The sequence below is a fragment of the Pteropus medius genome, unplaced genomic scaffold (assembly GCF_902729225.1).
Source record: "Pteropus medius unplaced genomic scaffold, Ma_sr-lr_union100, whole genome shotgun sequence".
NCBI lineage: Eukaryota > Metazoa > Chordata > Mammalia > Chiroptera > Pteropodidae > Pteropus > Pteropus medius.
The window spans coordinates 31,077,252-31,092,473 of NW_024354500.1; the positions used below are offsets into that span (position 1 = coordinate 31,077,252).

At 40.7% G+C, this 15,222-nt stretch overlaps 1 protein-coding gene across 1 annotated transcript in view; it reads left to right on the forward strand.

The window, feature by feature from the left end:
• The first annotated feature begins 7,810 nt into the window (after positions 1 to 7,810).
• Positions 7,811 to 15,222, forward strand: part of GCLC (glutamate-cysteine ligase catalytic subunit) — a 43,237-nt gene continuing 35,825 nt past the window's right edge. The window contains exon 1 of the mRNA XM_039853123.1: positions 7,811 to 8,446. Within this exon, the coding sequence (XP_039709057.1) occupies positions 8,297 to 8,446 (150 nt within the window). The 5' untranslated portion in view covers positions 7,811 to 8,296. The remainder of the gene's footprint in view (positions 8,447 to 15,222) is intronic.

The following is a 15,222-nucleotide window of genomic DNA, read 5'->3' on the forward strand; positions in this document are numbered from 1 at the left end:
GCTGAGGGTATGAGCATTTTGGCCCTTCATTACTATTCAGAGCACGTTTGCATTCTGGGCGTACATTTTGGGAAGCTCTGTATTATTTGGTTTGTGGAGAGGAATAAATGTGAGCCTTCCAGATCATAATAGATGTTGAATGATTTCTTAGTTCCCCTTCTTTCCCTAAATCAAGGACAAACAGAGCAATTTGCTTAGCTGGTGCCCAACACTGTGGCTGGACACTTCTCTGAAGGGTGACAGTTGGACTGTGCCAGAGCAGAGCTGCCACCCCAAGTGATACGTCACAGCAACACTCTCTTTGGTGAACTCACTGACCGTCCTGCCATATGAGCTATGTATAGCTTGCCTACCTTGAAGCTTAGTTCTACAATGCCCTTACCTGAGGCCATGGAGACAGCTGCTGACTAGTAATTTGTTCTTCTCTGCTTTGTTCAGGTTGCTACTTGGGGAAGAAGAAGGTAGAAGAGCAGGTGAAGTTTTGCCTGAATGACACATGCTTAAGAAACAGGCAGTTGTCTCAAAACTTCAAAAATTAAAGTGCCAAAGAGGCAACTTTTAGTGGACAGGAGAAAGCTTTTAACCCTGGCATTTCCAGGTGCTGGACTTTTGAGTAGCAGGGGAATATCTTTCCAGAAAAGTCTAAAATGTTTTACCATTGCAGCAGCAGCAGCAGCCATGGCTGGAAGGTATTTTCTAAGCTTACAGATACTTGAACATAGTAGTGTCGCTCCTCCTGAAGTCCTACTTTGCCTTGATTGGTGCAAGAACGGTACCATTTAATGAGCTCCCAATATGTGTCAGATGCTCTACATGTTATTTTCAATCTTTACAACCACTCAGCAAAGTATTACTTTCTCCTCATTATACACATGATAAAACTGAAGCACAGTAGCTTGCCTGAGGTTACAGAGCTAGAAGGGGCCGAGCTGGATTCCAACTCAGTTCTAACACTCAAATCGAAGCTTCTTCCAGTATCCATATTCCCTGTTCAGTAGTGACAAAGCTTCTAGGAGATCTAATGTGTTTTTTGTTCTTTAAAACTGAATTTTTAAGAAATCTAGACAAACGACTAAGAACTCTGAAGTTTAGTAATAATATTGGTACAAATATATAACTAGTCTCACATGGCCAGGAAATAAGACACAACAGAGAGTCAACCAAAGCTGGACCAGTAAGTGGCCATCAGAAAAAGAGAAAAAGAATAAAGAAGAGTTCCTAACCTCTCCTTATCATAGGTTCCATCAGCGCACAAAAGACTAGAAGTATATTTGATGGCTGTGTATATTTGTGCTCATCATAACTACACATAAAGTGATACTAACCATTGTATATATTCAGTTCTTCTCAACTAATCATTTTGATGACTTTAGAAACCCTTGCAAATATTTAAGGAAAGGCGCTCATATAATACTTAGAGCTAATCCTGATGCACGTAGAGCAAGGTTTCTCAACCCGGCACTGCTGACATTTTGAAATGGATGATTCTTTGTGTGGGCTGTCTTGTTCATTGTAGGATAAGTTTTAGATGAGTTGATTTCCGCCCCCCTCCCCCAAAGGTATCTAAAACATTTTGGCCTAAGTACTAAAATAGGTTGCAGGAGGGTATTGGGTGTGGAAAAATAAATACAATACCTTTGGGAAGTACAATTATGTTATTCTCCCCTCCCCTCTTTTTTTTTGCCTTAGGAAATAGCCTTATTAAAGAAAAATTGCTCAATATCCAGTACAATTGCTTTTCTGAATAGATGTAATTATGGTTACCACTTTTTCACATCTCATCATCCACAAATAATGGGTTGCTGTGTGCTAAAGATCAATTAATTGGCATTATCTAACCTAGAAAGAAGTTTACATATATTTACGTGAACCAAGCTGAGTGAAATGAGAGGAAAAGTGTGGTGACTAAGATTAAAAAGCTTTAAAAGGATAAATACTGCCTTACAGAGCTTACCTTTTGACAGTGGGCCTAATTTGACCATAATAATTATCCATGCCAGCCATTGTGAAATAGTTTATGCTACATGTGACAAGCATTGTTTTTTAGTTTTGTTTCATTTTTAAATACAATATCCCATAATTTTGAACAACAATAGCTAGAAAATTTGGAATTAAAACAACTGGTTAATGTTAACAGTCTCCAATTTCAGGATGAAGGAAATTAATTTCCAGTAAGAGATTAGCATATTGCTTATTCCTTTCCCTCTTCCTAGATCACCCCTCATACCAGTTCCCCAAACCATCCTTTATGTTCCTCTTTCTTTCTTTAGCCCTCACTTGAGATCGCACTCCAGTGAGATTTGCTTTAAACTAATGAAAGGGAGTGAATACCCAAAACAGGATTAGCCATATGGTGATTCTGAAGATGGGTAATAGATACATTATACTATGTTCTCTCTCTTTTTTTGTTCATTTGGAAATGTCCATAATAAAAAGTTGGGTTTCTTTAGCCATACTTCAGTGAAAAGATAGAGTCTATTGGACTCAGCTATCACCTATCACATTGATCTTGGCATCCTTACCTTCTCTCTAGCATCTCATAGGAAAATATTGATACCATTATGAAAAAAAAAAATCTCACCACTTCACAAATGTCTGGATCCCATTAAGTTAAATCTCCTGAGACACCTTGCTTCTAAAGGCAAATTTTCTCCCTCCCACATCCTTACTCTTACCCCTTGTTGACTCCTACCCATCTTCTTTACACACTCAGGCTTCCTCATCTTAATAAAGGCCTTCGTTTGATGAGCAGAGTTAGTTTCTAACTCTGCATGAAAAGGATGATTTTCGTATTTTTTTAAAAATCCATGTAAACTAAAAATTAGCTTTAAAAACCAAATTAAAAGAGGTTCTGTTTTGTTTTCTTACTTAAAAGGACAAGAGTGCATCTTAGCAACATATGTCAGAAATATCACATGATACAAAAAAATTTGCACAGTTTTTCACTGATTTAGTGGTACTGACATCAGAGAGTGTTTAGCTTGGAAGGAAAACCTCAGTTCCTTCCAGACTCTCATTTGAAGAGGTGAAGAGGGTGGGGTCCCTGATGAGAAACACAACTTTGCTTAAATTGACTAAGTAGACTACCCTCTGAGCTAAAGTGAAGACCCCCAAAAGACAAATATGAGTTATTAGTGTGCTCATTCTTTGAGTCTGGTTCTTAGGAGTGAGGTATAGAGAGAAAATTATGAAAGGGCAAATTTGATTTGTAAAACATACCAAGGCTATCTACTACAAGTTTATGTATGTTGAAACTATTAAGAAAATCAAACAAAACTTGATATAAAGCACAAGATACAGTGTAGGTATATGTCTACTCCTTTTGACGACTGCTCTTCTGTCATAAGGCCCTAGGGGCCTTGTTCAGTATAAGGAAATCAAATTCCAAGTATAATGCAATCGTAGGGAGAAAATCCTACATCTTTTGTATTTGTATTATGCACACTGAAGTTAAGAAATAACTGTGCATTTGTTTTTACCAATTAATTAAAACAAAAGGAAGGTCTTAAGCAGCTCACTGGCAGACCAGAGGTCTTTTAGGGAAAAGGTGTATCAGAGGAGAAGGGCTTTGTGGAGGCAGTATCCACACCCAAGAAGGGTCCCACCGAAGGAGGCCCTGAACTTTACTCCGGCCTGAGGTGGAGTAGAAAGGGCACAGACTTTGAAATCACACTGGAGTTCAAATCCCTGTGTAGTCACTACCTATTATTTACTATTTCAGCAGCCTCCTGCCACCCTCTCCAACTCCCTCCCCCCATTATTCAGGGTTTTGTTTTTCACTTTCTGGTTTCAGTTCCCTGCATCAACTTCAGTCTGAAAATATTAAATGAAAAATTCTGGAAATAATTCATTTTTAAATTGTGGGCACTGTTCTGAGTAGCATCATGAAATCTTCTACCGTCCTCCTCTCTACCGGACAGTCACTTAGTAGCCATCTCAGTTATCAGATCAACTATCTCACAGTGCTTATCTTATATTCAAGTAACCTTTATTTAACTTAATGGCCCCAAAGTGCAAGAGTAATATAAACTTTATTATATGTATGCATAAGAAAAACAGTACATATAGTGTTATGTACTATCTGTGGTTTCAAGCACCCACGGTGGGGGGGGGGCGGGTCTTGGAATGTATCCCCTACGAATAAGTGGAGACTACAGTACAGGAACTCAGCTGCCTCATCTATAAAACATGGCAGCAACCATGACTATTCTATAGATTCCAAGTCAAAGTACTTGGCATAAAGCAGGTGCACTAAGAGGAGGGTTATTGGGGCCACCCAAAAGACCACCTAGGGGGATGCTCGGGGTAACTCGAGAGCAGTAAGGTTTGGGGCAGGAGACAGCAAAGGGCTTGAACCTACAGGGTCCTCCCTCAGAGACTCCTAGGCACACCCACTCTGCTTTCCTCATTTGATCTCTGCTCAGCCAGCTGAGAGCTCTCTGAGGAGCTGCTGACTCAGGGAAACTGCGCACTGCATGACTACAGGGAAATGATATATATATTTTTTCTTCTTGCCAGGCCAGACAAGCCTGAAACGGCTGCTGCAATACCAGTAGCAGCAACAGCCCAGCGGTCAGGAGTGGCCAGCAGAGACTTTACAGTGCAGCTCTCTCTAGATTGACTTCTAGCACAGAGCCGGCACAAAGTGCTGAGTCACAGAGAGGCGGTGCTGGGAGGCGGGCCGCTGCAGTCACGTGGCGGGGGTTGTATCACAACAACCGCGCAGCGTGCAGCGCCCCAGCCCCACGCCGCTTCCTCCAGCGGCTGATCCGCTCTCCGAGCATGCTCAGCTCGGCCGCGCGATTGCGCGGAGTCCGCAGTCTCCTGGCTCCACGGTCCGGGTTTTCCAGACGGCCCTAGAGGCGGAGCTTACAATTGTCCCGGGCGCTAGGAGCATAGGATGCGACGGCTGAAGCGCCACTGTCAGGGCTTGATTCCGGCCGTGGACGTCTTGCATTTTTCTGCGGAAGAAATGAACAGGATTCTACCTTTCTTTGAGGCCTGGGAAAAACCTGATTCTGCAAAATATAAAAGCCTTCTTTTCTCTTTAACGATAATTAAAGCCCTGAACGTTCTACCCGAGGCTGTCTGCTGAATATCCACTCCCAGAACTGGAAACCCAATCCTAGTTGCAGTCTACAGAATGAAATTGAGAAGTAAACCTAAAAATACAAAACAGTCAAAGAAAGGGAAATGACTTGTTGAATATGACTTTCGTTGATCTGTGGTGGGTATCCCCCCCACCCCCAACAGTAATTGGCAGAGGCACTGTGGCGGTCATAGTTTAAATTTGACAAAACTGCCAGGTGATGCCACCACGCTGCACCTAATTTAGGATTGGCCGGGGCCCAGAGACTTTCTCTTGGGATGCTGGTTCGGAATTCGGGGGCAGGGTGGGAGAGGTGCCCTTCTTTGAGTGTCAACCGGAATCTGGGGCTGAGTAACTCGATTTATAGTATTAACTCTCACTACATTCAGTATCACGTAGAGCTTTGTTTCACTAGACTAGAATTTTGTCTCTTATTGAACCGCCCCTATCTCTGTTTCCTCATTAAAAACTGGCGCTCTCCCAAGAGACCAGCTTCACTGTATTGTGAGGAAATGCAGCAGGTGTACGAGAAAAGTGTGTGCTTTGCAAAGTGTAAATGATGTCTACACCTGCGCTGTTTTAATTAAGTGGAATGTGAGCCATATGTAATCTTAACTTCCATTAGCCACCTTTAAAAACTAAAAAGAAACAGGTGGATTAATTTAAGTAATATACTCTAAACATCTAAAATATTATAGCAACATATAATCCATATAAAATTATTAATGAGATATTTACATTCTTTTTTGTTTTTGCCCCAAGCCTTTGGATTGGCTGTGTGTATTATACTCACAGCACATCTCCCCAGGCCACTAAATTTTCACTGGAAATACTTGATCTGTATTTAGGTTTCATAAAATTAACATGAAAAACTGGATTCACATTCTCAATCTATTTCAAATTTACTTAAAAGTTTCCCAGTAACCAAATGGAATATCAATTTTGAAATTTACATTTAACCGGATTTAAATAAAACTAAAATTCAGTTTCTCAGTCAAATTAGCCACGTTTCAAACATTCTGTAGCTACATACGGCAGATGGCTATTGTTCTGAACAGTGCAGGTCAGTGCAAATGTAAGATGAGATTATAAGAATAACAAAATGATCCTTTTGATGCCTCACCTGTGCGTGAAACCATAACCAATGCTGCCCTCCCAACCCCCACATTACCGGCCTTCCACAGGAAGCTAACATTTATACAAAGCAGTTTTCTAGAATTAAAGATACAAAAGGCATAAATCATCCTTATCCTAGAGGAAGTCACTAGATAGTGTGGAGATGTTGTTTAAATGATTCTATCATAATGTAGTAAAAGGGGCATGTATAAATGCAACAGAGAGGAATAACTGGAATTTAAAGGATAAACAAGAATGTGTCAGGTTCTCACAGGTCTGGAGAGGTTGGCGGGGAGAGTACAAGGAAGAGTAGGGGCAGTGGCTCAGACTGTTGAGTCAGCTGTGAACAAATTAGAATGAAGCTTGGTTTTTATCCTGGCTGTGCACTGGGGATTGAAACTTCATCTCACTGAGCTTCAAATGAGAAGTGAGAGGTGGACCCCTCACTGCCGCCCCAACACCCCCATACTCACACACATCCACTGGGGAAATTACAGCCAGATCTTGAATATCTGTGTCACCAAGGCCTGAGATGGGCATATCCAATATGAAGGGTGTGGGAGAAGAGACTCCTACTATCAAATAGCCATCTCGCAGTTAATAAGTGCTTACTAAATGTTAACTTCATAGTATGAAGGAAGTGGGCACAATAAGAATACACACTTTCTAGCCTCGGTACATGTATGATCTAGTTGCCGACACTTTTTCCTTGACCTGTCATATCATTGCTGTCAACACATATCTATTGAACAATTAGTTTGGGGTGAAATACCTTGTTTCTTTTTCGCAAGGATAGTGCCAACAGAAGCTGTTTCTAATATCTTCTAATCCCATGGTAAGCTCACATGAACATCATTTTAATCACTTAATAGATGAATCTTAGGCTTGGATGGGGGATATACTTTTGGAAGTGATTCCTTCAAATGATCCATCTGGAGATAGTAACAAAGCCCCTTTTGTTGCAATGAATGATGTCTGTGCCATCCAAAAAAAAAATGTATGTCATCAGTTAATTTAAAGACTGCACAAATACTTGTAATATATACACATGTCTAAAAACTTGTAGACAAGTTGATTCCTCTTAATAACCGGGTCATTTATTGACCATTAACTATGTGCACATCTGCACTATGCACATTCTTACAACACCCATAAAAGAATTAATATAATTTTTTACAGGTTTGGAAATAACTTGTCTAAGGTCTCATAGAATTAAATGTGTTTCATTTGACTCCCAAGGTAACATTTTTCTTTCTATACCCTGCTGTTCTCACGCTGCTTTTATAAATGTGAGGCCCCTCTCACCTAAAAAATAATCTGGAGGGTTCTTCATTAATTCAAATAATCAAATTTCTTCTCCAACCCAGAGTTTATCTCTTTGGGTTAGAAAAAACGAATTCATACATATCGCGTCTGCTAAAGCGAGGCCGACCTCCCTCCCGACTCCTGGCGAGCTCCTTCCCTTTGACTCCGCCCTAATCCCGCCAGCGCACGCCTCCTCTGCAGCCCCCTTTGCTCCTTCGGGCGCTCAGCCACGCCTCCCTTCTTGCACCGCCTCCTTTTCCCCGCCCCCTCCCGTTCTTTATAAAACCCGGAGCGCTGGACCGTTCACAGGAACGGCGAGAGAGCGGATAAGAGGACTGGGCATGCTCCGAGGCGGCGTAGGTCTTGGTCACAAGTAGGAAGAAGCCAGTGTACGACACCGGCAAAGAGCAGCGGGAGCCGCTGCCGCACCGCGGCTGTTGGGTCCGTCGCCGCCGCCTCGGAGGCAGAGCAGGGCGCAAGCCAGAGCAAACGAGGGACGAGGCTGCCAGGCCAGGGGCCGCCCAGCTTGCCTTCTCGTCCTCTGCCTCTAAGTCCTCTGGGTGCGCCGGATCCCTGGGTCGGTCACCTGGGCGGCAAGGACCTCGCGCGGGTGAGCCGGAGCGGACCCGACCCTCCCTCTGTCGGCTGCGGCCCGAGAGCGCCCCCCCGGGGCGGAACAGCTGCCGCCGCCTTCATCTTCTGCGGATAGCCGAGTGTCCGGCTCGCGTCCCGCGCCCGAAGCGAGCAGCCGCCGTCAGCCCCAAGGAAAAGGAGGAGGGGGCGGCCATGGGGCTGCTGTCCCAAGGATCGCCGCTGAGCTGGGAAGAGACCAAGCGCCACGCCGACCACGTGCGGCGGCACGGGATCCTCCAGTTCCTGCACATCTACCACGCCGTCAAGGACCGGCACAAGGATGTGCTCAAGTGGGGCGACGAGGTGAGCTCCCACAGCCCCCGCCCCCTCTAGGCACCTGTGTCAGGCCACCCTGCGCCGCCTTTGTTCCGCAAGGCCTCACCTGCGACCCCGGCTCCAGGGCCCCACGGCGGTCCGCGTCCTACACTGCGCCCTGAGGATACTCGGGCGTCTCCCCGCCCCGGCGCGCGGTCCCTGTCCTCGTCCCGCGGGTGTCTAAGTCCGTCTGGGGTGTGGGGCCCTGCTCTGAGCCTTCTGCCCAGACTTCTCTCTCATTCATTCATTCGTAGGGGTTTTCTCTTCATTCTGCAAATGTGGATTGGACACGGGGAGGGCGCAAGCATGAAAAAGTGTGACATTTGGTGCTTCGGGGAGTTTACAGTCTTCTCCGCTTACCTGCCGTCCTCCTCTCGCGATCCACCGTCCGATCTCAAAATGTGCTTTTGCGATTAACATGGAACGAAAGTTGTCCTAGGAAGGCCCGTTGCTATTAGGAATCAGGTCCTCAGGATGTTTGCTTCGCCCCCCGCATCTAGTTATCTTTAAACCTCTGACTTCGCCTCATCACCCCCATCCCCCACCCCGCCTCCCCCGCCATAACACACGCACGCACACACGCACGCACTTTATAGATATAAATTGAAACAACTTACAGCTGGGTTTTCCTAAAGAGGAGAAACCTTCCTGGTTCTGTTTAATTCTAAATGGGAACTCTAGCGCTTAAAAATTAGGATTTGTTAGTGCCTTTCCATGGCCTCTATCCAGTATCTAAACTTTACAAATCAGTGCTTCAACATGTGTTCTGCCTGGAGGTGAAATGTCTCTGGATTCTCAATATGTTGAACCATTATTTGTTGTAATGCCCTGGAAAGCATTGCTCAGTGTTAAAGTTTTTGTCTGTCCTCCCTTCCCGTCTTTAAAAATCAAACGTTTGTACAGTTTAGATAATTAAGTGACTTCTCGAAAAGACCATCAATATTTTTTGTTTTCACCATTTGCTTTCGTTCCATAGCTGGGTCAGGTGTAAGTAATTTATCTTCTAGTCCGTGTTATCACTCTTGACCTAAGTGTCAAGGTGCTGCTTCACCAATAATCTTTCTCTCCCTGCAAAAAGTTAGTTTTTCTGCTTCTAAGATTGGAAGATAATTCTGCCTCTTGCAGTTGAAGGAATTATGCTGTTTTAAGTTAGAAAAGTATAATGACTTAGTAATTTATGGTTTTACTATAAGTGACTTGTCATACTTAGAAAAGGGTTATAGTATGTATTTGGTGATAATTCTCCAGTTTTAGTGTAAAGTTCTTCGTATACAGCAGCAGACATTTTATATATTCATTTGTGTATTATATGGTCTATCCTCTATCCCCTTAGATTTTTTCCTCTCCCACACCTCCCTTTGCTCTCCCCCCGACCCCCAGATAAACTAGTGTCTATTGGAGTGGGGAGTTTACTTTTTAACAGAAACCACAAAGTAGAAAAGTTGTCTTAGATTTTTAAAAAACCCACTGCTCATTTACTATTTTCAATTCTGCTTCAGTCACATCTCCTGCTTGTAAGTGTTGATAGTCCAGTTGGAAATAGGCAGCCGGACACAAGAGGAAGATTGAGGTTGTGAAGACTGCCCAGGTGGTTAAGAAAAAAAGCCCTACTCTGCTTTCTACTCCTAAAATGACACTTCGGTGAAACTTAGTCTCCCTCCAAGTTGGTTCTCTCTCCCAATCCTTGACCTGTGGTATGCAGGTATTAATTCTCCATTGTGGTAGCTCTATATCTCTACATATTTGGGGGCACACAGAAGGTATGACATTTTCAGGAGGCGGGGGAGAGGTGGATCTTACACCTGAGTATTTGCTGATGCTTCTATTTCTCTAGCATCATGTCAAAGTAATCACTCATATGTTACAGAGTATTATTTTACAAACTGCATCATGATCCATTAGCAGGTTGAAAAATAAATTTAGGTTTTAGAACTTAAAGTTCATTGTTTCTTTACAGCATCTGACATTTTATGTATTTGTATATTGTGTATATTTTATGATCTATGTTCTCTATCCCCCTAAATTTTTTTTCTAGGACTTTTTAAAAAATGGAGAACAATGAAGAATATCAATTTATCATACATAGTAAGAATATAACATCACACCTTTGAGTTATTTGAAGGGGTGTGTATTGGAAATGCATGTAAATTATTTTTTACCCTGGTTGCAGTTAGGAGTTTGAAAGCCAGTCTCATTTATCATGGAAGCCTTCCTTGATGAAATGAAGCTTTGAAAGAGCAGGAGAGAAGTTAACTACTCCAGTGCCAGCACTAATCCTTGCACATAGTAGGAATTCACTATCACATCTACTCAATAGAAGTTTTCAGGCAGGGGCAGACAGCAAGCAAGCTTGCTAGAATGCCCAAACCTTGAGCAATAACTGAGAAACAGACTGGGCAGATAAGAGTAGAGAAGGGTGTGGTGGGGTAGTATGGCCCCAGAGATGAAGGATGGCCTTGGCAGACAGAAAGTGGTGTTTGGGATGCGATACGTTGGACAGTGTTAGTTTGATACCAAAATACTGCTCTTCGTGGGAAGTTTTGGTGTCACACTTACAGGGCTACAGACTAGGATTAAAAAAGGAAAAAAAAAATGCCTTAAAACCGTGGTCTTGGATATGGTTGGAAGGAGCGCCTGCCACTGTAGAAATGCTCAGCCCTAGTTAGTAGGACAGTATTTACCTCTGATAGTATTTGTCAGAACCATGGATCTGGAGTTCCACTTGTGTTATATTCTAAGGCCTGCCAAACAGCCCATGTGATTCTGAGCCTCAGCTTCCTCATACGGCAAGTGAGAGGGTTGGACTCTTTCCATTCCAGCATTTACAGTTTGAGTAAGTACAGTTCGAATAAGACTTCTTAATGCACATCTTTCAAACCAGAATGTAAGTCTTTGAAATTCACCTGAAGATAGATAAATTCACCTGAAGATAGATCATCTTTAGACTACTGAGCAAAGAGAAAGCTATCACCAATTGCCATGGTAAAAATGGGTTGTATAATACAGGTGTGTATATGCTGGCTTCTTGGAATTCAGAAAGTGAGAACCTTATAAATAGGTAGATTCCCAGATCAACTTAAAGATGTGTTTCACCTTTAGTGTGACAAGTCTGGCTACCACTTATACTGTTTCTGTGGGAAATACAAGTTCCAATTCCTACTTACCAGAACTCTTAGGTTCATTTTGCCCCAGGATGGTGGGGAGTGGGGTGAGGGAAAGAAGTGATATGGATATTCGTGGCTCTACTGTTGCCTGCTAAGCATCGTATATATGCAAAAAGTAAGCACTTCTCTCTTCACGGCTCACACAACTTTTCAGGTATGGGTTTTGTTTATAACTTGGAGTATACACATTAAAAGACAAACCTAGGAAATCTATGCTGCAAATGTGGCAATAAATACGACTCGAATTTTTCTAATAATCACTCTAGTGTTAGCTACCTGCCAGGCCTTTTCAGCTACTTAGTGGCAGAGACATTATCAATTGAAATCTGTCTGACTCCAGGTCCATTTCTTAAACACATTGTACCAGGTTTTGGATTATTTACAGTGTATGAGATTTCATCAAATATCCATTTACAGAGCTCAAACTCTACAGGTTATAGAAGTGCCAGAAAACAACACTTAAAAGCAAACATAATTTTTCTAATTTTTTTTAACCCACTGTAGTGAGGCTTTCAAAGGCAGGAAGGTAAATTGTCCTCTAGTTAGCAGGAAAGTCTAAGTGAACTTTGAATGGAAAATATGTCTTTAATATTTTAGTTTTAATGCTTAAAACCAAAAAACTGAGGTGAGATTTAAGGGCAATATATCATCTATCGATTTTGATTGAACTAAACATTTGCTTGGGTAGGTTAAGTGTGCTTAAGTGACAATTTAGAAAATACATAGCTTGTTAATGACTAAGGTATGATACCATAACAAAAATAACATAATCCTGAGCTAAAAATCTAGAATGGACAAAAGTATAATTATTTAGTCTAATTGAATGTTTTTTGTACTTTGGACCAATTGCTTAATCTCTTAACCTCTTGTCATCTATAAAATGGGGACAATAATACTTATAGCTTTGTTAATATTAAATGTGATAATGTTAATTAAATATAGTACCTAGCCTTTTAAAGTACTAAACAGTAGCTTAAAATATCTAGTATATATCATTTAAATAGCATGGTCATTGGGAATGAGGCATTCCATGTATGTGGGGTTTTTTTAGAACCAATTAACTGAAATTTGCCTGTTTAGATATAATTATATTCCATTAGCTTAGTGATTTTCAATGGAATTTTTAAATTGCATTTCAAAATCTAAATTGTATTTTTATTATTTATTATTTTTGTTTATTTTTATGGTGACGTTGGTTAACAAAATCTGGTAAGTTTCAGTTGTACATTTTAACAGTAAGGCATATGTGTATATATTTACATTGTGCGTTCACCTCCCATAGTTAGATTTTTTTCCGTCACCACATATTTGACCGCATTTACCCCATCTACCTCTCCCCTCCCCTCTAGTTAAATTGTATTTTTAAAATGCATTATTTGACACTGTCTTCTTAGAATAAGATGTTGAGCTCAAATTATTTCTTGATAGTCATAATGAAGATTCAGGTTTCTTACATAAGTCATTGTGTATTCAGTGGCACATAAAACAAAGTTGTTGCTTCTTTCTCAGCTGTCACTGTGGACTTTAGTTTGACAGAATTTATTGACATGTTAAAGCACAGTTGTGAAATCAAAGAAAAGAGTGAAACATGGTTGGAGCCTTCTGGTATTTTTATTTTTTTCATAATTACCTCTTTTACATTTTTGAAGTTAAAGGGAAACCAGATTAACTGACCCTAAGTTTATATTAGGAATTGAGAATTTAAGCTTGGCTTAAATGTGAGCTTGACTACTACTTCTGGGCTAAATCTGTTTTTTTGTTGTTTTCCTGTTTATTTGTGTTATATATTTTTGTGTGGGCTTTCTTTGTAAACCAATTTCATTGAATTGTAAATTATATGCAATAACACATACCCATTTTAAATGTATAGTTCAGTGATGTGTAACAAGTATGTATTAACCAGATATCTGCCATCACAGTGAAAATTAAAAATATCAAACATTTGTATGTGTAACACTTCCATTCCCCTCCAGAAGTTCCTATGTTCCCTTTGCAGATGTACACGTGTGTATGTATGTGAGCGAGAAACACAGCACATCAGGCACCACCTTTGGGAAGGCTGCCCTAAGGAGAGTGTGGCTGTTAGAGGAGGAGAAGAGAAGGCATGCTAGGCAAAAGAACAATGTAATAAAGACAGAAGGGTGAGAAATAGCATTGGTATGTGAGGATTATGTGCACTTAGGTGTTGTAAGTGCAGTGAATAGAATAGGTATAATCAGTTTGTAGAGGTCTTTGTATAGTTCTGGATAAATAGAGGTTTTGCTGTACTCTAAAGGCATGAAGAAAATAGAATGGAAGAAAAACGTTTATTATTTATTCTGTACACCCAGCTCCTTTAGAAAAATGTTTCTGGATTTTTTACTAACCAATTACTATGACCCCACTATATCACTGTCTAGAGTACCACTTCTAATAATACTGCTTGTAGTTAACATCTAGAAGTGCTGTTAGAAAATATCCTTGCTAATATTCTGTGTGTAGCTTCATTTTGAGGTATAAATCTAGGTAAAGTTCAAAAAGACCCCGTACCTTGAGAAAATATGTCAGAATACTAATTGAACCTTTAATGTCAGCTTTTGTGTTGCTGAACATTTTTATAAACTCAAGTCAACTGAATGTATTGTTAGAAAACTACACATGGGGCATTACTGATGTTGTTGGTATTATTGGATGGACCATATTCTAATGAGCTTGCTAATTAACATTCTCTGTTTAAATGTTCATGATTTAACTAGGTTGTTTTTTTTAAGCACTTTAATAGCTTAATGTAGATGTAACTGACATACAGTAAACAGCACATATTTAAAATGTACAGTGTGGTAGTGATATATGTATACATCTGTGAAATAATCACCACAATTCAAATAATGAACATATACATCATCTCCAAAAATGTCCTTGTTGCCCTGTATAATTCCCCACTTTCATCCCTGCTCCCCTCCCCAGGGAACAACTAACTGATCTACTTTCTTTGACCATAGCTTAGTTTGAATTTCGTACGAGTTTTACACCTAGGAAATCATACAACATGTACTGTTTTAGTCTGGCTTTTAAACTCTTCATATATATTTTGAGATTCATTCATGTTGTTGCATGTATCAGTTTATTCCTTTTAATTGCTGAGTAGTAGTCTATTGTGTGGATATACTACAATTTGCTTATTCACTATTTGGATTGTATCCAATTTTAGCTATTACGAACAAAACTGTCTTGAACATTAACATGCAAGTATTTATATGGACTTATGCTTTCAATCTTGATTAATGCCTAGGAGTGATGTGTTTTAACTTTTTGAGGAAACTACTGAACTTTTCCAGGGTGGTTGTACTACATTTTACATTTCCACTAGGAGTGTATGCTGGTTCCAGTTCATCTACATCCTTGCTAACACTTAGTATGGTCAGTCTTCATTAATTTTCGCCATTCTAATAGACGTGTAGTGGTATTTCATTACGATTTTAATTGTATTTCCCTAAAGACCAGTGATGTTGAATATCTTTTCATGTGCTTATTTGCCATCTCTTTTTTTGTGAAGTGTGTTAAAATCATTTTTCTATTTGAGTTTTCTTATTACTGAGTCTTGAGAGTTCTTTATGTATT